At 40.5% G+C, this 18,867-nt stretch overlaps 1 protein-coding gene and 1 long non-coding RNA gene across 3 annotated transcripts; one reads left to right on the top strand and one right to left on the bottom strand.

The window, feature by feature from the left end:
* Positions 1-7,966: 7,966 nt before the first annotated feature.
* MAP1LC3C (microtubule associated protein 1 light chain 3 gamma) lies at positions 7,967-15,170 on the bottom strand. The gene is made up of 4 exons (XM_058165696.1): positions 14,646-15,170; positions 14,232-14,287; positions 13,703-13,809; positions 7,967-11,396 (listed from the first exon to the last, which is right to left on the bottom strand). Exons 1-4 carry the CDS (start codon positions 14,704-14,706, stop codon positions 11,186-11,188), a joined length of 435 nt encoding a protein of 144 aa, XP_058021679.1. The 5' UTR covers positions 14,707-15,170; the 3' UTR covers positions 7,967-11,185.
* LOC131189547 (uncharacterized) lies at positions 15,078-18,108 on the top strand. 2 transcript variants are annotated; one of them, XR_009153070.1, is made up of 3 exons: positions 15,078-15,204; positions 16,188-16,286; positions 17,107-18,108. It is a non-coding gene; the product is annotated as an uncharacterized LOC131189547 (long non-coding RNA). The 2 variants fall into 2 exon arrangements; XR_009153069.1 differs by having other exon boundaries at positions 15,086-15,209.
* The last annotated feature ends 759 nt before the right edge of the window (positions 18,109-18,867 follow it).

The raw sequence follows: 18,867 nt of genomic DNA, 5'->3' as shown, positions 1-18,867 counted from the left end.
TACTTGCCCAGGCAGTCCTTGAAGACATCTTCGAACTCGTTAAAGAGAATGTCTTTCAAATTGCAGTCACTTCTGTAGATGCCAGTCACTCCCATGCCCAGGGCACGAAACCAGTCTAGTCCCAACAGACTGGGCAGAGTTCCTTCGACGTACGTGTTGGGCTGGGTCTTTTTGTGAGGGCCGCACTCGACTCGGACGGAGGTGGTACCTCGAAGAGGGATGGGATTCCCCTGGTAGTCGTGCACTCGTAGCCGCTGTGCTTGCAAATGGCGCTACGCGACGGACGGCAGTGACTTCGCCAGGGTGTCCCAGGACATGATGGTGATCGCTGATCCCGTGTCTACTTCAAGGCTGCACCGTACTCCCTCGATCTTGGGCTTTGTAAAATCTTCTTTCCACTTTGGTTGAGGCGCGCCTATAATGACAGTCGCTTGGTTAGACTTCGCCTTTCTTGTTTGAACCAATCGCGGGCCGCCTTTCCGGTTCCGCTTTGATTGGCCGATTTGAATTTTCGGCGGAAGGTTGGGCCGCCTGCAAACCTGAGCTATGTCCTTTCTTCCCACACCGCCGCATGTTGCGTCTTTAAACCTGCAGCGTTGGCGCTGATGCTGCCCTCCGCAGCTTCCGTGACTCGCCACGGTCCTCAGTGTCGCGTTTCTCGGTCCGGCAGACCCTTCCTCATCCTCGCCTCACCTTCGGATTCGGACTGAATCTCCTCCTGGTGTACTGGCGTTGGCTTTGCGCCGCCTTGGATTGAAGAGGCTTTGCAGAGTCTCTGCTGCTTTAGTAGACATTTCGTGTGCTCTGGCCTCGCCCAGAGCGGTGGCTAGTGTCAGGTTGCTCCTGGCTAGCAGTCGCCGCCAGAGGCGGATGTCCTTGACCCCTCGGATGAGTTGCTCGAGTAGCACTTCGCCTAAGTCTCGGTATCCACAGTCCTTGGACGCCTTCTCAACGCGCCATGTAGTCACCGGCGGACTCGCCTCCATCTGTCTACGTTCTCCGAATTCAAACCGCTGCACGTATTTGGACGGCGTCGGTGCGAAATGGTTCTTCAGCAAAGTCTGCAGAGTCGGCCACGATACCGATTGTATCGGCGTTGGCTCTGCCAGGGCTTCCCCAATCTCGCTTACCTCCCGCCCGCAATGGGTTAGGGAGTAAGCCCGTTTGCGGTTATCAGGGATCCTGTAGTTCGTTGGCTTCTAGAAAGCTTTCGAAACGGGTCATATATGTTCCCCATTTCTCCTTGCCCGGGTTGTACGGTGCGGGTGGCGTGTTTGCCATTTCCGCGTTTCTGCCCTGATTCTGCTGGGTTCGGAACTAGCGTGCTTCAGCTCGGTTCTGGTTCTCCTTAGCCTCGAGATCCCACCTTCGTCGCCAATGTTAAGTTCGGGAAGTAACGAGGCTGGAGACCAGGGTAGTGACAACAGCTCTTTAATATAGGGTGAACCCAGCAACAGGCTGGGGGAAAAACCTCTCCTTTTATACAGTTCTGCTGGAGGCTTCGTCCAATCAGCAACGTGCTGATTTCCCGCTCAAATATTTAAAGGCACAACTGTTAATACATAACAGGCAGGAATTATTCTAGTCAGGGTTCCATTTTCATCATTCAGTGGCTACTGAGCATGCTCAGTCTATTTGTCTTTATGATTTTTATTTTTAGTTAAAGTAAATTCCTCTAAAAACTTCTCTAAATGGATATCCTCCTTGTACCAATGGATCAATTGTTTGGCTGTATGAACTGTATTACTCATCATCCTATCACTAGAAACTATTTCTAAATGGTTTTAGAAATGTCAAGAACTGCCCAAATGCCATTTTAAAGAAAATATGTACTGCAGAAGATGAGCCTACCCATAAAAATTAAGACTGTTACACTTGAAAAAGCTACGTTGAGCAAAGCACTGCTTTTTGTAATGTTAAATGTGTCCTTTGGAGGGTTCGTTGGCTGGACAATCAACCGTCAGTTGTCTGTCAGTTGACTAAAAAAACACTGTTGATTGCTGTACTGGCTGCCTGCACATATGTGCACATGCAGAGATGCCTCATTTCTCTGGAAATCTCAATTGAAGTATTGGCTGTATAGATACATACCGTACGTGCATATAGAATGAGGAGTAGGCTTCAGAACAACTGCACAAGCTTTTCAAAGGATGTGGTTGTGATTCACTCACTTTAATACATTTTGTGTTGAATGTTTTGCATGTCTAATAAATGTATAGGTTCCTCCCTTTTATTTTACCAGTTTAATGCTCAAGATAATACGAGATACGTTTGTGATGGTGAACCTATGGCATGCGTGCCCAAAGTGGCACGTGAAGTCATGTTGCCTGGCCTGTGCGGCCTTGCCTGTTTGTCTTCTGGGTTTCTGGTGTGCATGTGCATATGACAATCTGTTGTGACCCAGGTTCCTGGACCCAGACTCCTGGACTCGGATGTTTCAGAAAGTGAGGGAGAAGACCTGGCCAGCCCTGCTTCTCTTGAGCCCTCTCCCTCCCTGGCACCCACTCAAAGGGAGGAGGAGGGGCCGGCAAGACCTGATTCTCTGGAGCCTTCTTCTGATTTGGCAACGCCCCAAGAACAGTTTTGGAGTGATGCAAGGCTGCGGAGGCGTGACCGACGCGCGCAGCAGAAACAGCGTTGGGAGGAAGCCAAGTCATGATTGTCATGCAGTGACATCTGCAGAGACTATAAATAGGAGGCGGGACTTCCTGGTTTTTTGTCTTGGACAAAGTAATGAATTGGCGCGAGCTAACTGTCTCAATGGAGGGAAGAATATATTCGTGAGTAATTCTGGCCTTATCTATAATTTCCTCGTTATCTCCAGAAACTTGGCAGGCCCGTGGGTAGACGTGGCCAGGACATGTATCTATGTAAATAAAAGGAAAAAAGAAGGCCTCTGACGGACTCTTTGCTGGGAGTATTAGGGGGAGGGAAACAGAACACAATCAGCTGTCCTTTCCATGCATGGCAGTGCCAAAAAGGTGCGCATCAGGTACGCATGCACGCTAGAACCCAGAAGTTCTGCCTTCTGGACCATGACCCCAATGAGTGCACATGTGCGACATTTCCGCACGATCTTTTCGTAAGTTTTAAAATTTCTGCTGTGCACTTTAATTCAACTGTTCAGAATAGAATAGAATAGAATAGAATAGAATAGAATAGAATAGAATAGAATAGAATAGAATAGAATTCTTTATTGGCCAAGTGTGATTGGACACAAAAGGAATTTGTCTTTGAATATGCTCTCAGTGTACATAAAAGAAAAAAAATACATTCATCAAGAATCATAAGATAGAACACTTAATAATGACTTAACTAGAAAGAGAAGCAAGATGATGCTGTTAGTTCTTTGCTTGAGGACATTCCCTGGTCAGTTAGCAGCTCTTCATTATAATGCCCTTTTAAAACTCAGAATTTACTGAAAAGGCTTCAAAAAATTCATCAGCGACAATGTTCAGATAACTTTAAAATTAAATAGCATAGGAGCGTCAGTAGCCTTGCAGAACTGCTGAAAACACCTGGACTGTGCTATCAGCTTGCTCAGGGTATTGCAAATAAAAGACCTATCCACTGTAAACAGTGGAATAGTACTAGACAAGTATTTAAATAGTTAGCTGAAAAGAGATTAGATACCTTTCTGTGTTGCTCATAAACTTGCGGTATAAGCAGTTTGCATGGCAACTTGCTTGCTTCATATGCCTTCGGAAAAATTACCCTATCATTGCTTTGATTTTTTTTTTTAGTTGCTGAAGTAGTTTACGTAATGCATAAGTCTGATAAAAACATGTAAGATGTGTTGGTGGAGATGTTTTCAGTCCTAAACAAATTTCCCTTAGTATATAACTAATTTCAATCTGATTGAAGTCCATTAAAGCTTAACCTGTTCAAAAAATGCTAGCTTTTAAGATACTACATGAGTTTTTAAAATTATTTTTAGCCTCTGTAGACCAGTACTAGGTAACATAAATCTGACTGATATGTTTAATTAAGTGTAATTTCTATTAAAATTTGTAAGAATGGTTGTTGATTGATTTTCTGGTTCAGTGTGGAATTGTTATTCCACCAGCAAAAGTATTCAGAAAATTCATGTTTGCAGAAAGCATTTCTTATTCACTAAAGCTTTAATGGCATCGTTTCAGAAAAGCTGCCAACTCTACAGAGAAGATTTCTGAGTAACATAGGAAAGAGAATCAGCAACAATTATATCTTTTCCCAGAAGAAAGCTCTCCTGATCATAAACTTCATCTTGGCAAAGGCTGGCTCGCAGAATCCATGCCTTTGTCTTATGCTTTGAACCAAATGTTTTGATATCTTGGTATTAGAATTAATTTTACTGAAATTCAAAGGAATGTCATCGGTTATCACAGCCCTGGTAGATACCACTTTATTCCTCCACATGTATGCATATATATACAGTAGAACTGTGCATACTGTAAAAACGATTCTAAAGAGGTGTTTTAAAATGCGAAGAACCACACCTGGGATAGCATTTTAGGGTAGCCACATCGTTTTTCAGGCTCATGTAGACTCCGAAAAAAAGTCATAGCTACTTTAGAGATGCTATACTCACACTTCTACGCAGATTGAAACTCTCTTCTAAATCATTTTTACATTTATTCATTCACAGTGCTAATAAATATACTTTCATGAGACCAATTTCTATGATTCTGTTCTATAATATTTTATGACGTGGTTTTATTTTTAATTTCAAGGATATAAATGATATTTAACTGGGTGAGCAATAAATAAAAATAAGATCCCGTATTAAGATGACAGAGGCTTGAGGGAGACCTATCACTGCACCATTTATATATAAATCAAATTGCCTCCTAATAGAACTGTACCATTGGCAGTTTGCCTACGTGGGAAGTAGACCCACAAGATCTGCCAATTCTAAGTCCATTTCAAGACAGCCAAGGCATAGGGTGGCACTAGATTCAGAAACAATCTAACACAGCATGTCATCTTAACATGTTAAGTTGTTAACTTGTTAAGTTTGTCTGTCTAAGTTTCCATCCCTACTATTTTTCCAGGTGAGTTATCCAAATAAGCGTACCAAAAATAAGATAGCTTGGGTAACACAGTGTCAATCAGAACTTTTAATCAGATCTAGAATCCCTGCTTCACCATTAAAACAAATTTTAATGAGAGTTTGCTATAGCAGCAGGTTCTGTGGGTATACTTGGAAAGGTAGGATGAGTTGGAGGAGGAACTATGCTGAATTCTTGAAAATCTAGAGATTCATATTCCATTCAATTTCTTTCTGAGAAGGAGGACAACCTAAAATAAATAAAGAAGTTGCTGGCATATAAAGTATCTGCTCCTTGGACAACATAATCTATATTTTCAGCATTCCTTTTGAATGCATTTTGTTATTCTCTTGCTGCGCAGAGAGCCCATTGAGAGAAGCAGTCTTGGTGGGTCTGTTGCTTGCTTTTCCTTGAGCCCAGTGTTTGCCATTTCCAGGAATTTTGGCTCTCTCTAGACTGTGCAGAAGGCTTGAAGGAATATGTATATAAATAGAAGTTATGGAAGAACCTTGACAGTAAGATATTTCAGTAGGCAAATATAGCTTTCTGTCTAAAAAAAACTGCTCAGCGACTTTATGTGAAGAGAATTTTACTATCGCTCAGTATGAGTTAATAATTAGAGAGTAAATAACCCTTTCAATGTTTTTAAATCAGATAGCCAATGAAGATAAGGAGTGGAAAAAATCCTTTGCATGAGTTTATGTTATTGGCTTAAGGCAATTAAAGAACACTAATTCAGTTTTAATAAGTTGCTGAGTGCCAAAGAAGTGTTGTTAGTCTCTTTAGGCAAAATGTGCCATACAGTAACTACTGTAGTAAGAAATACATCAAAACTTTGTAATGATTCTTGGATTTGATTCATCAAGAATAGCACAGATTTCAAATCATCACATCCTGAATCTGCCTCAGACCTCTGGGGCAGCTCTTGCCTGTCTTGTTCTCTAGACTTTTCCACTTTTTTTTTGTCCAGAATGTTTATTATTTTCATCCGCTTCATCTTTCCTTTGAGGTATTTGGAAGAATTTAATATTTTTATTTTTATTTTATGTTTTAATTCCTTTGTGGGATTTCTTGCATTAAAAAAGAAAACATTGCCTAGTCATCAGCATCACGATTCAGGTGCTCTTTAGTTAATACTGGAGTTATTGCAAAAGAACTATAAACTTCAGCTGTCCTTATTTCACAGTTATGCATCTTGAATATTATTATTTTTGACAAAGCATAGCTCTGCCTGAAAATATTTTATCGATGAGATTTCTAGATCCCATCCTTAAACAAGTTTGTCGGTACCCATCTGTTGTTTACCCAAAATATGAAAGAGCCTTGGTGGCGCAGTAGTTAGAATGCAGTAATGCAGGGTACTTCTGTTGACTGCCGGCTGCAAGCCATTTGGCAGCTCAAGTCTCACCAGCTCAAGATTGATCAGCTTCCATCCTTCCCAGGTCGGTAAAATGAGGACCCAGATGGTTAGGGGCAGTATGCTGACATTGTAAACCGCTTAGAGAGAGCTGGAAAGCACTGTGAAGAGGTATAGCAATAGCACTTAGACTTATATACCACTTCACAGTGCTTTTACAGCCCTTTCTAAGCAGTTTACAGAGTCAGCATACTGCCCCCAACCATCTGGGTCCTCTTTTTACCCACCTCGGAAGGATGGAAGGCTGAGTCAGTATAAGTCTATGTACTATTGCTATTAGCTGTTGACATGATTTTTGTTCTTTAGCGTAGAAAGGGTATGTAACAGATTCTGGAGGCTTGTTTTTAGTTCATCTATGCTATTCTAGAAACTGTTTTCTACTCCTTTTTCCACCTGACTCATTACAAAAAATATTTGGCTAGCTATCAAGGTCATTGCATTTCCAACTGAAGTAATCTCAGTAGCTAAATTGCTTGCTGTTTCATTCTGTACTAAGGTGTATAAACAGTATAGCCCCATTGATCAATCCACGGGGGTCATCTCTAAGGCAATTTCTTCATCATAGCAGGTACTTGAATGAGGGGAAAATAAAACAGTAATCTTTTGCATGGAAGGACTATGAAAAGAAAGTGAGAGAAGGGCCCCTGGTGCTCTCTGAGCTTGCTTGTTTCTTACAGATGTTTCATTACCCAAACTAGGTAATATCAATGATAGATTAGACCAGTGACTAGCACCAAGGACCCCCTCATGCGAGTCCTGAGCTATAAATATTCTCCTTTATTAGAGAGTGAGAGAATATGGTTGAGGTAGTTTACTTTTGTGACATGGGCAGAATTAAATATATTATTGAGGAATATTATGATTTTATCATAAATATATCATAAATCATATTTCAAATTAAAATACATTCTATTCTGCCGGTGTCCCAAAAACCAAGGATCCCATTTGTTTGCTATCTGCATTTCCTCTGGAAAAAAATGCACTGGTGTGCTCATTCGCTCCTTTGATCTTGTTGCAACTTTGGTCACTAAGTGAAAGGTTGTAAGTCAAGGATTACCTGTATTCAAAAAGTTCCTATTACAGTTCAATTTTATGTTTTTTTTAAAAAAACAGGGAATCAACCATTCTTTGTTTCCTCATTTAACAACTCTCTATGTACAGCCTACTACAAACTGAAATGGTGTCTAAAAAATCTATTTTTTTCCCTGCAGATTCTATTTTAAAACAATAAATCACTTCGGTCTCCTCTCCTCCTCCAACACACTCTGTACAATTTAATTCTATTTTGCATATAGAAGAGAGAATTTGAAAGCCTTTCGTTTGGTCTTGTAATCTATAGTAGAATTGGAAGAGCTAGTTCCCATGCTGTTGTTTCACATATAGTAATATATTTCCCCTGATAATATTGGCTACTGATGGGTTGTGCTTGTATATAGAGCATGTTATTGGCCATCCCTGAAAATATTTTATTTTCACCCATCTGTACCAATTCCCAGCAGTTTACAATGTAGTCATCAAATACATTATAATAGTAATTTATTATGGAACACTAATAATAAAAATATAAATATATAAAAGTATTGAAATCAAAAGCAAATCATAATAAACAAATGAACAAATTTATGGCAGCATTACATATTTCAAAGGTTCTCCTAAAGAACTCTGCTTTCAATGGTTTATGAGAAATTAGTTATATGGAAGCCTACAGTGCTCTTTCAACTGCATATAATCCTACCTTCTTATAAGGATATAAATTATATAAAGATACATTGCTAATGGTATAGGGTTTTCTGTTTGAACAGGGGGTTGGACTAGAAGATCTCTAAGGTCCCTTCCAAGTCTATTATTCTGTTATTCTATTAAGAAGACATGCATGCATTCACATTCCATTTGTATTGTCCAATTCCTTAATACCCCAGCTAGCTTGACATATGTAATTTGTATAGAATGTCATTTCCCCTCAAGATTCATTCAGCCTCTGTTTTGTTGGGGTTTCAAAGGGCCCTGAAGACCTGGTTCACTGACCAGGTCTTTGGTAACCATAACTGAAGAACCCTCTCTGCTACCTATACTTTTTTTCCATTGTTCCCATCTCGCTTAGTCATCTCTGCCATCTTTATTTGGGGGAGGGAGAGAAAATCCTTATTTTAAATGTTAACTATTTGTAAACCATCCAAAGTAACTCGAGTGGAGCAGCATATATATTTAACGAATTATTAAAGTATCATTAGAACCTATTAACTTGTAATACATTTAATACAGTACATTTCATTTTGGGGAATCTAGCATCTCAAGACATTTCAGACCAGAGTTCTTTAGTTATATCATGTTTAATTTTTCTTCAGTTCATTCTTTTCATAATGAAACCACAATATTTCAGTCTTTTACTCTCAAGAAAGAATAGCAAATCATTCCAAAAATAGTACACTTAATAGCTTGAACCTACTATTTGACTCTCTTCGAGAAAAAGAAGAAAGAAAAACATACTTGCAAGTGAGAAATCCTTTCAGGGGCAATTATGTTTTAGCTACTCTGAGGCATCATATTTTACACACATTCTTGCAGCAATTCTAATGATAAATGTTGGTCTTACCAAACAGATACTGTCTTAAATGCCATAACGGCTAAACGCTCTCTTAGTTGAACAAAAAGCAGTTTGTGTCACAAAGTAACAAAAAGGCATTTAACAAAATACACATAAAAATGTGCACCCCTCCTGCAGGCGCAGCCATAAATATAGACAAAAACATCTACTTTAATGAAACTGTGTCATCTTGTTAAAGCAAAAATGCATGTCATTTTTAGAAATGCACAAGAAGTTGTTGGACTATGCATATATAAAGGATATCCAGAGAAACACAATTTTGAAGGACAGATAGTTTAAAATAACTGATGTGAGTTTTCATTTTAATTTTTTTCAACAGATATAGATCCATTTCACTTCACAAAAAAGCATCAAGTATAACTGGGTAAGATGTTCTTAAATTAGGTTAGGGAAGCGGCCCCCAATCTTTTGGGCACCATGGACCGGTTCTGTGGAGAAAAGTTCTTCCATGGACTGGAGGGGGTGTGGTTTTGAGTGCTGCTGCATCCCACGGATGAGGCTTCGCTTGTTTGAACAGCCCAATTACTGGCATGCCATGGACTGGTTTCAGTCCAGGGACCGGGAATTGGGGATCCCTGGGTTAGGGTCTTTGCATGTGAGCTGGAACTTGTCCATTAAATAAAGCTTTGTGTCTTACCAGAACAACATTTTTCTTAACAACAAATGACTTCTCAAAATCACTATTTTAGCCATGAAATATATATCAGTCTTCCTGTCTATGTTGGAGGTAAAATTCACAGCATTCTCTGGTTTGAATGCCAGCAACTCTGCAGGCTGTTCCTTCCAAAACTCTCCAAGATTTCCAAGTCATTTGGAAAGTGAGAGGCTACCAGCAGGATTTTAACCCGAGGGCAACCTTAAGTCAGTTCTACTGAGATAGAATTATCTTAAGTATGGCATTGATAGAAGAGTCTCAAAGACATGATTTTATTAGCTGGTTTTAGACTAAGTAGCTTGTAATCCTGGTGCACTTTATGAAATACAACATATGACTCTATAGCACACACATACACACACAATTACACATGCATATTCATCCACACAGCTCATCTTTATACTATAATCTTATCTTCAATCAAAGTTAAAGCTCAGAACAGAGTTCAAAAGGCAAGAACATAGCCTTGTGATAAGGCTACTGTTCTAGCTTCTGGAGTTGCTGCCTCAGCACCAACGCTGTGTTAGTCAGATACAAGTTAAACAATTGCGAGATGCCATATAGGAATTTGCGTTCCTACTTAAGCAGCTATGTTCTTGCATTACTTGACACAGTCATCACCATCCCCAACACAACTCACTAATTTTTAGCAATTGATATCTGAGGAATGTGTGTGTGCAATAATGTTCTCTGAAGGACTGATAATTTACATGCCATCAAGTTGTCAACTCTTGGTGACCATACAGATTTTCTTTATGATACTCTGTTCCTAACCTGGTACACTCATTGTTACGGTAACTGAATCTATCTACCTTGTTGCTGGTTGTCCTCTTTCCTTCCACCTTTCCCAGCATTAGAGTCCATTATATTCCACCCTATTAGTCTCAATTCTACAAGCCACTTCTGTGTAGTTGCCACTATTCAGTAAAGGGAGCGACTTCTAGTCTGTGGAAAGACATTGTCCTGTAAAATTTAAAGTGCCCTGATACTCATCAGCAATATTCCTCTTGGAGGAAGAAAGCAGATGGCTTTGATAAAAGCAGACAATATAAAAGCCAGGGTTGGCTCAGCCTTGCAATGTTCAGCTAACTATGACAGCATGCTACTCTCTAGTGCACGTTATTCTCTGTTAAGCAGACAATTTGTGTCCAGGTCATTTAACTTAGTTATAAAATTTCATCATTTTCACTCATCTCCAATTACGGTAACAATTTTTTAAGCAGATACATGATTTAAGGGTAACACTGAAGCATATCACTAAGTTCTTTAGCTGGCAAGGAGCCAAATTATGGAACTGTGTGTCCATGTCATTTGTTTGGGATGGTTTATCCCACTCCTCAGTTCTTTAGTTGGGTCTTGCCAACTCCTGGGCCATTAATTTTGTAGAAAAGCCCACATTAGACAGAGCATCTTTCATCTTCAAGTAATTTGAATGATGCACAGCTCACTGTTCAGCCACGCTGTCACCACGCGAAGATTTATCTTTTTAAGAGATATTCCTTACATTTTACTTTGGAAGAAGTTAGGAGACCTCCAAACATCTCCTGAGAAGCATATGTCATGTATACAAATCCATCTTCATCTTTGTAGTCTCGGTATACTTCGGCCAAAGTTAAAGACATACTGGCTAAACTCTTGTTGTTTATCAGCAGGTAGAAAGCTTGGGTAGCACTCAGTGCCATTCTGCTTCTGGATTAACAAAGAAAACAGATATTTTTCTAAAATATGCAAACTCCTTCATAGTAGGTAGACAGTAGATTAGCTAGACACATGGTCAAGTGCAAAGTTGCCACCAGAAAACGTCATATTGTACTTTAAAGAAGGGGTAAGGAAGAAGATGGATTTTACATTTTACATTTTACATTGACCAGGGGTAGTCAACCTTTTTATACCTACTGCCCACTTTTGTATCTCTGTTAGGAGTAAAATTTTCTAACAACCCACCAGTTCCACAGTAATGGTGATTTATAAAGTGTACCGTCGTCTGTGCATGCCTCTCGTGCATTGTGGATTGGGTTTGGGGGGGGAGCACCGGCTACCAGCTCTGCTTGTCTGTTACAGCTGGGTGGTATGGGGGAAGATGCGTGAGCTATTCTGAGACGAGGCTCTTTTTTTTGTGGTCGAACTATAGCGCCATTTAGTTTCACTTACATAATGTGAACTAAACTTATGCGCAGGCAATACAAATAGTATATTTTCAGAAATTTAAATTGTCACAAGGAATTTTATGAAAACCTAATGAAAATGTTTTTAAATAATGCTATGAAAATTTTTAAAAAGTCAATTAAATTAAAAAAAAGGAAAGTGCTTCAGTATCGAACAAAACCCCTACCGCCCACCATGAAAGCTGGAACGCCCACTAGTGGGCGGTAGGGACCAGGTTGACTACCACTGGTCCAGACTATCCAAGAACAGGTATGCATTCCATTTTTCTGGGATAAGCTTTACAGTGTTTAGTGTAGCTTTTTAACATTTTTTTACATTAGTATTTGTTTATTTATTTTTGTGCCTTCTAGTCGGTTTTGACGCCTTGTGACTGCCTGCAGTTTTTTGTCAAGTTTTTTTCAAAAGTGGTATGCTTCTGCCTCCTTCCTAGACAGCAACTGGCACTAAAGCCACCCACCCACCCAGAACTAGAACTCACAGGCTCCTGGTTTTTAGCCAGACACCTTAACCACTGCACCAAATTGGCTCTAAGGTATTTATTTAGCTTGCTTGTCCTTAAGGCATTTATTTAGGGGTTTAGATTCCATAGTGAGGATAGTACAGGAAGTTTACAAAAAGCAAAGATAATTCAACTTGTTCCTACAGTGCAGAGAGTAGGAGAGGTTGAGGGTGGAGTTCCTTGACATTTTACACTAATTTTAGCTAATTTTATTTTGCTGCTTAAATGCACACTACTTTTTCATGTAGCCACAAAGCAATAAGCATACTGCTTATGTAATAATGTAGCGTACCTCTTAATCAAAACTTTTAAATATTTTTTATAATTCCAAGGATCCAAGGATTATACTCTTGTAGGCTGAATTGGATGAGTGAAGATTAAATATTCTGAGCACTATTTGTGAAATTCTATTGGGTAGCACATATTGGATAAGCCTATAACCTTGAAAATGGCAGTTAATAAACATTCCAAGTTTCTGTAATCTCACTTTGTATGTACTGCCTTATTTCATTTGGTTATAAGAGATTTTAATCAATTTTGAGATCAACAATAGTCATAGGAGCTTAAAGAGTTCTTGAAGCAGTAGAGCTGAGATAAAAATAATGTTATGCAACTAATTCTACAGACCTGAAGGCTTTTTGGATTTATACTTCTTAAATGCCCTCACCAGCACATAAAAATGAAGGAAAATTTAAAAGTAAATTACTAGATGGAATGAATAAAGAATCCATTTTTCCAAATCAAAAATGCATAGTTACATCCTGGATTCTAAAGAATAAAATGTCAATGTTTATTTCAAGATATGCACATGCGTTTAAGACAGCTTTTCCTAAAGCAGTACTTTCCCTATACTTTGGGCCAATGTCAATATTGGAATTGAAAGCTGAACATATCTGGACTGCATAGGACTGGGGAAAACTAGCTGAGAATAAAAATAGATTGAAATAAATTTAAAGCATAACTGCATAATTTTTAAAATTAAACCTTGGTCATTTGTTGCATCAGGCTCTTCTTGAATACATGGTTGAAACAGCCTAGGTCTTTTTTAAAAAAAACAGAGGGGGGGGCAGGACTGTATTAATCTAGCATAGTTTTCTCACCATACCTTTGTGCAAATAATGAGGAATACTTTGCAAGAGGGCTCAAAGGACTGAACCTCATCAAAGCAATGGGAGAAAAGTCACAGAAAGGTGTTGGGTAACAGAAGCCATATTACTTGCCAAGTTCCCAAGTTTTTTCAGAAGCAAAAATAGACAGGCAAGGGGGTGTGCGCAGAGAAGCACTGACAGCCAACAAATAATAAATAGCCTATCTGTGGCTTGCTACATACCTAATGATGGTTATAAATTGTGTCATAGTTAACTCTTGTGGTACAAGAAACTTTGTTTTGTCCAACAGGGGGAGGTATTTTTCTTTCTGATATCTTTCAACAATTACCTGATTCAAAAAAGAAGAAAGCACAACATGTTTAAAAGCAATGTGACATGCTACCAGTGGAAGCATCTACTACTATCAGCAGGAGACACTCCTAAGCAGACTTCTTGTTATCTACAGAACGTAATGAAGTCAGTGATACCACTGGCCAAGAAAACCTGCCCTGAGTCAGGTACACTTAAAAAAAAAACACACCCCAGAAATTAGGCAAATGTTAGGGATATTTAACAGAGAAGAGAAGGGAATGAAGAGAGGCTTAGAATAGAATAAAAAATTTTATTGACCAAGTGTCGACACACAAGGAATTTGTTTTGGTGCATATGCTCTCAGTGTACATAAAAGAAGAAAAGATACGTTCATCAAGAATTCTAAGGTACAACACTTAATGATAGTCATAGGGTACAAATAAGCAACCAGTAACTTACTGGAACTTTTGTCGGGAACTTCCCACGAATGCCTGCTACTTCTTCCACTCTGGTAGCTGGGAAAAAAAGACAAGGAGATCCATTAGTTTTCACTTAATGGGGGCGTTGAGGTGAAAAACCTCGACTCCCGAGGCAGCAGGTAGCGGATTTCAGATGGTCAGCCCTGCAAAGCCGAGCTGCCTCCACGGAGGTCAAATCCCTGGAGGCGTTTTCCTTTTCTCCCCTCCCAAAGAGCGATGGAAAGGCCGAGCGCCCGGCTGTGTTTTCAGCAACCCCGTTCCTGATCCCGGAGCAGTTCGTCCCACGGAGATTAGCGGTTTCCTCCAGAATCCGGGGGGTGGGAAAATAAGCCGCCAGCCTGATTTCCCAAGCAATCGCGACGCGCGGAGAGTAAGCCCACTTCCCGCCGCTTACCAAAACTTTTCCTCTGCTTAAACGGCCTGACGGGCTGGCAGCTTTGCTGTAAAGGTTGCATTTTCCCCCCGCTTTGCAAAGAGCCTGCCTAGAAAAAAACACCCACTTCGGGCCCCGCAACAGCTGCGCTCCGACTGTACAGCCGGAGCAGAAAAGCCCCCCTTTTAACGACCGGCTTGCGACATCCACGTCACTCTTTGCCCCTAGGCATGGCCCCCCTGCCTCTCTTCCCCCAACCGTGGGCGGTCGCGGGCGGTCTGGCCGAGACCCAAACGGAAAAAGTGCGTGTTGGAGACAAAAAAAAAAAAAAAAAAGACGCTCGGGACACGTGGGGCTGCAGGATGGCAAGTCACATCTTTTCTCTGGTCCAGGGTAGCCCACGCGCAATCTTCTTGTCCCTGCAGAGCTTGTGGGGAGGGGGAGGTCGCTGTGGAAGAATTCGCTAATAAGAACAGTTTGCCGTTGTGAATTTTTTTTTCTGAAGTGGAGGATCTCTAGACTGTTTTTCCTTGCCGTGGGAACGGTTCCTGTCCACTCTGCTGCCGGGAAGTACTTTCTGGTGAGGTAAACATCAAGTTGAATGCCTGACCCCATTGAGATGGGTTGACCGTAAGCCGTATGACTTCCCTCTCTAGTTACAGTGGGATAAATCAGCTGTTGGGGGAATGATGGTGACTTTAGTCCAGGGGTCTCCAACCTTGGCAACTTTATGACTTGTGGACTTTGATTCCCAGGATTCCTCAGCCAGCGCATGCTGGCTGAGGAATTCTGGGTGTTGAAGTCCACAAGTCATAAAGCTGCCAAGGTTGGAGACGCCTGCTTTAGTTAGTTCATCGCTGGAATGCTAGGATGGCACCCAGAGTATCTGTCTGTAGCTGTTAACGGGCAAAACCATTTCCACCCATTTTCCAACTTGGGATGGACTAAGTGGACGGACTTAGCTGTGTAACAGTCTGTCACACAGACACAGCTGGGTAACCTATGGGTCATAAAAATAAAGTTTATTTTAAAGGAAATAGCTCTTTATCTCGCAGGGCTCCTACCAGAGCTGTATTGGGGGGGAGGGAGGGGGCGGGCTGTAATTTCATCTGTTGTGGCTGCAGTCCTAGCTGCATTGCTAAAATTCGGGTTAATTATAGCTCTTGTTCTGCTTTGAGGAAAGCCTCCTTGAGTCTAGTGACACAGCAGATAAATACAGGATTGTACATTGAAAGTTGTTGATAAGCAGATAATTAGCCCCTTCATTACCTGATAAGTTTAACCAGATGTTAGCCAATCTTCAATTTCACCTCTTTACAGTATGTTGTTAAACTTCTTGGCAATAAATGGGTGTAGACCAGACTGATGTTTCAACCAAAAACCATGAGATTGACCAGTTCTTGATTTCCCTTGTCCCTTTCTCCACCATTTCTGCTGTTATTGCAAGTTCACTCATTTAAAAAAATTCTTATCCACTTCCTTTATCCAAACTTCTTGTTGTATTTCTTTGGGTTGTCCCAGAGCTGTACCCAGAATGCACTGGTTTTTTTTTTCCTCTGGCAGGTGTTGACTGGTTCAGTGCAGCATCTCCATTGATGGATTGTTAGAAATGTTTCTGATTCAACTGAATGTGAAGATTCTGCCTGTAGTGTGCAATTCGAGGTTTGTAATTGCTGATCTTTTGATTATAGTTGTTATTTTTTGTCTTATTACCCAGTCTCATCAGAAGCTCATGAAAGTGTTGGCTTAATCTTATGAAAATGGAATGGTGAAATAGGTGCAGGTGTAGACTGGGTGTATGTTTAAATATGGCATTCAGATCCTGATAATTGGTCCATGGGCCATATCAGTTAACACAGAGATAGAATAGAACATTGTAGCATCCCATAAGGTGAAAGCTGAGAAAAAAAACAGTAATTCCCCAGTTTGCCTATCTCAAACCTACCCGAATGATAGGAATAAAACCGCAAGTGTTCACAACTATCAATTTTTGAAAGTGGTCCAGATGGTATCAGAAGATGTTGAAATATATGCAAGCACAGCAGAGACAAATTACCGAATTGTACCCTCTGCTAGACCATCCATCAGAGCAACTAAAACTGGCCCTAAAGCAGCTGTAGATCAAGTTCATCTAGAGATGCTTGGAGTTGTTCTACCAACAATTATGTTGGCTGGAGCTTAGAACAGCGGATGGATTTTATTTGGCTTTGGCAACACTGTAGCAGAATTAAAGCATCTTGCTTCTTAGGGTTCATCATAGATCTTATTTTGAGAAATAATGCAGTTTGATGTTTTGTCAGAAATGTGTAACGATAACCTATATCATATATGCATACATACTGCACAAGGAATGGTAAACCTCACGAAAATCAATGAGTCAATCTGAATGCTTACATTCAATTCTGGCGTTCAAATTGCCAAAATTATTTATTTATTTCTGGAGAATCTAATTAATTGTACGTTGCCTTTTGTGATCTTACAGATGCACTGAACTGCAACTCCCATTGCCTGAATTAGAACTGGAATTGTACTACAGTTTCGGGAAGGCTATCCTTCAGCCTTGGGTTGATGTTCTTTTTCTGTTATTTATTCAAGTGTATGCCATGCTATATAACTTCATGGCACTTTCCTGAGTTGCAGAATTCCATTCCTTATATTTCTTTCAGCCCCCTTTACTTTCGGTCTCTACATCTGTCTCACTGTTGCATTAGTGTTTCCTGTTCAACTGATCTTACCATTTGAAGCATCCTCTCTTTTGTGGCGCATGCTTTCTTGGAACCTCTCTCAAACCATTTGCAGTCATAGAAGCAACCCAGGATTATTTTTCCACACAAAGAGTTTGATACTTTTTCAGGAATTGGCAGGTTATGTCATCACTCTGCTTATCAGACTGGGTTTTGAATTACATGATGTAATTACTTAAAAATGTGTCTTGCACGCACACGGTACTGAACAAAATGTTCCACAGAGATTTTCTGGAATGCAACATTTCTAGTCTAGTAATCTTCTCCAAACTTGTAATAGCCAAATAGGAAATTTAACTGGCATTGGCTTGGAGAACTCAAGATTGTACAGATATGTTCTTCACCGGGAGACCCGGAGAGCGTCTCAGTCTTTGGAAGACTTATGACAAATAGTATGGGAAGCACTGAAGGTATGAAATAATGATGTATTTTCCTGGATGCACCACAATTTATTAGGGGGGATTGGGGGTGATGTGAAATATAAGAGATGAACTTTTTGATCTTCTTCAGAAACAAAACAATAATAAAGCAAGTCAGCTGGACAGGAAGCTCTTAATATACCATTATCCCATGGGTTTCATTTCCAAGTTTTCCCTGTCCTTCCCAAGATACAGGAATGAACACAAGAACAGTTCATTGTGATCAGGCCAATTCTTGTAACAATTCAATAACAATTCAAGAATAGTTATGAATTGAAGGCAGACCTATTGATCACTGAACTGAATCTACTTCCTCAATACCATTCCCAACAGACCCCTCCCCTTTTAAACCAGTTGCAGCCATCTCATCATTGGCCAGGCTAGAGAGCACTGCAACAGCAGAGCAAGATCATAACTCTGTTGAGGACTTTGAAACGGATAGGTTGGATTGGAGCAGTGTGAAATCTGAACCAGTTTACTACTGGTTCCCTGTCTGTGCATACGCAGTGCGCACCACGCATGAAATCTGAGGTGCACGTGTGTGCGCAGTGCATGCCAAAAGGAGGTATGGGGTAAGTAGAACAGCGCGGGGGGGGGTGATCAGCTGTGGTGCACAATCTTTTTTTTACCTTTTAAAAACATTTTTAACAACCTAGGGCCTCTGGTGGCTCAGACTGCTAAGACAGTCTGTTATTAACACAGCTGATTGCAATTACTGCAGGTTCAAGTCCCACCAGGCCCAAGGTTGACTCAGCCTTCCATCCTTTATAAGGTAGGTAAAATGAGGACCCAGATTGTTGGGGGCAATAAGTTGACTTTGTATATAATATACAAATGGATGAAGACTATTGCTAACATAGTGTAATCTGGGTCCTCATTTTACTGACCTTGGAAGGGTGGAAGGCTGAGTCAGCCTTGAATCTGGTGAGATTCAAATTGCCAAATTGCAGTCAGTCAGCCGGCAGTCAGCAAAATTAGCCTGCAGTACTGCACCCCCAACCACTGCGCCACCACGGCACTTATGTATGTGTGATCAAAGCAGAAGAAGGGCCGGTTTAGCTCACGCTGGTAAAAGCCTGT

This window comes from Ahaetulla prasina, chromosome 1 (genome assembly GCF_028640845.1).
Source record: "Ahaetulla prasina isolate Xishuangbanna chromosome 1, ASM2864084v1, whole genome shotgun sequence".
In the NCBI taxonomy this organism is placed as follows: Eukaryota; Metazoa; Chordata; class Lepidosauria; order Squamata; family Colubridae; genus Ahaetulla; species Ahaetulla prasina.
Note: the sequence above shows the minus strand (reverse complement) of the source record. Positions and strands in the feature narration are given on the sequence as shown.

Excerpts from the sequence above, each read along its gene's own strand:
- MAP1LC3C (XM_058165696.1), bottom strand. The coding sequence starts at position 14,706 with ATGCAACCTTTACAGCAAAGCTGCCAGCCCGTCAGGCCGTTTAAGCAG. Across the intron at positions 13,810-14,231 it reads AGTTCCCGACAAAAGTTCCA|GTAATTGTTGAAAGATATCA; the intron begins GTAAGTTACTGG and ends TTTTTGAATCAG. Across the intron at positions 11,397-13,702 it reads CAATTTATAACCATCATTAG|AAGCAGAATGGCACTGAGTG; the intron begins GTATGTAGCAAG and ends TTGTTAATCCAG.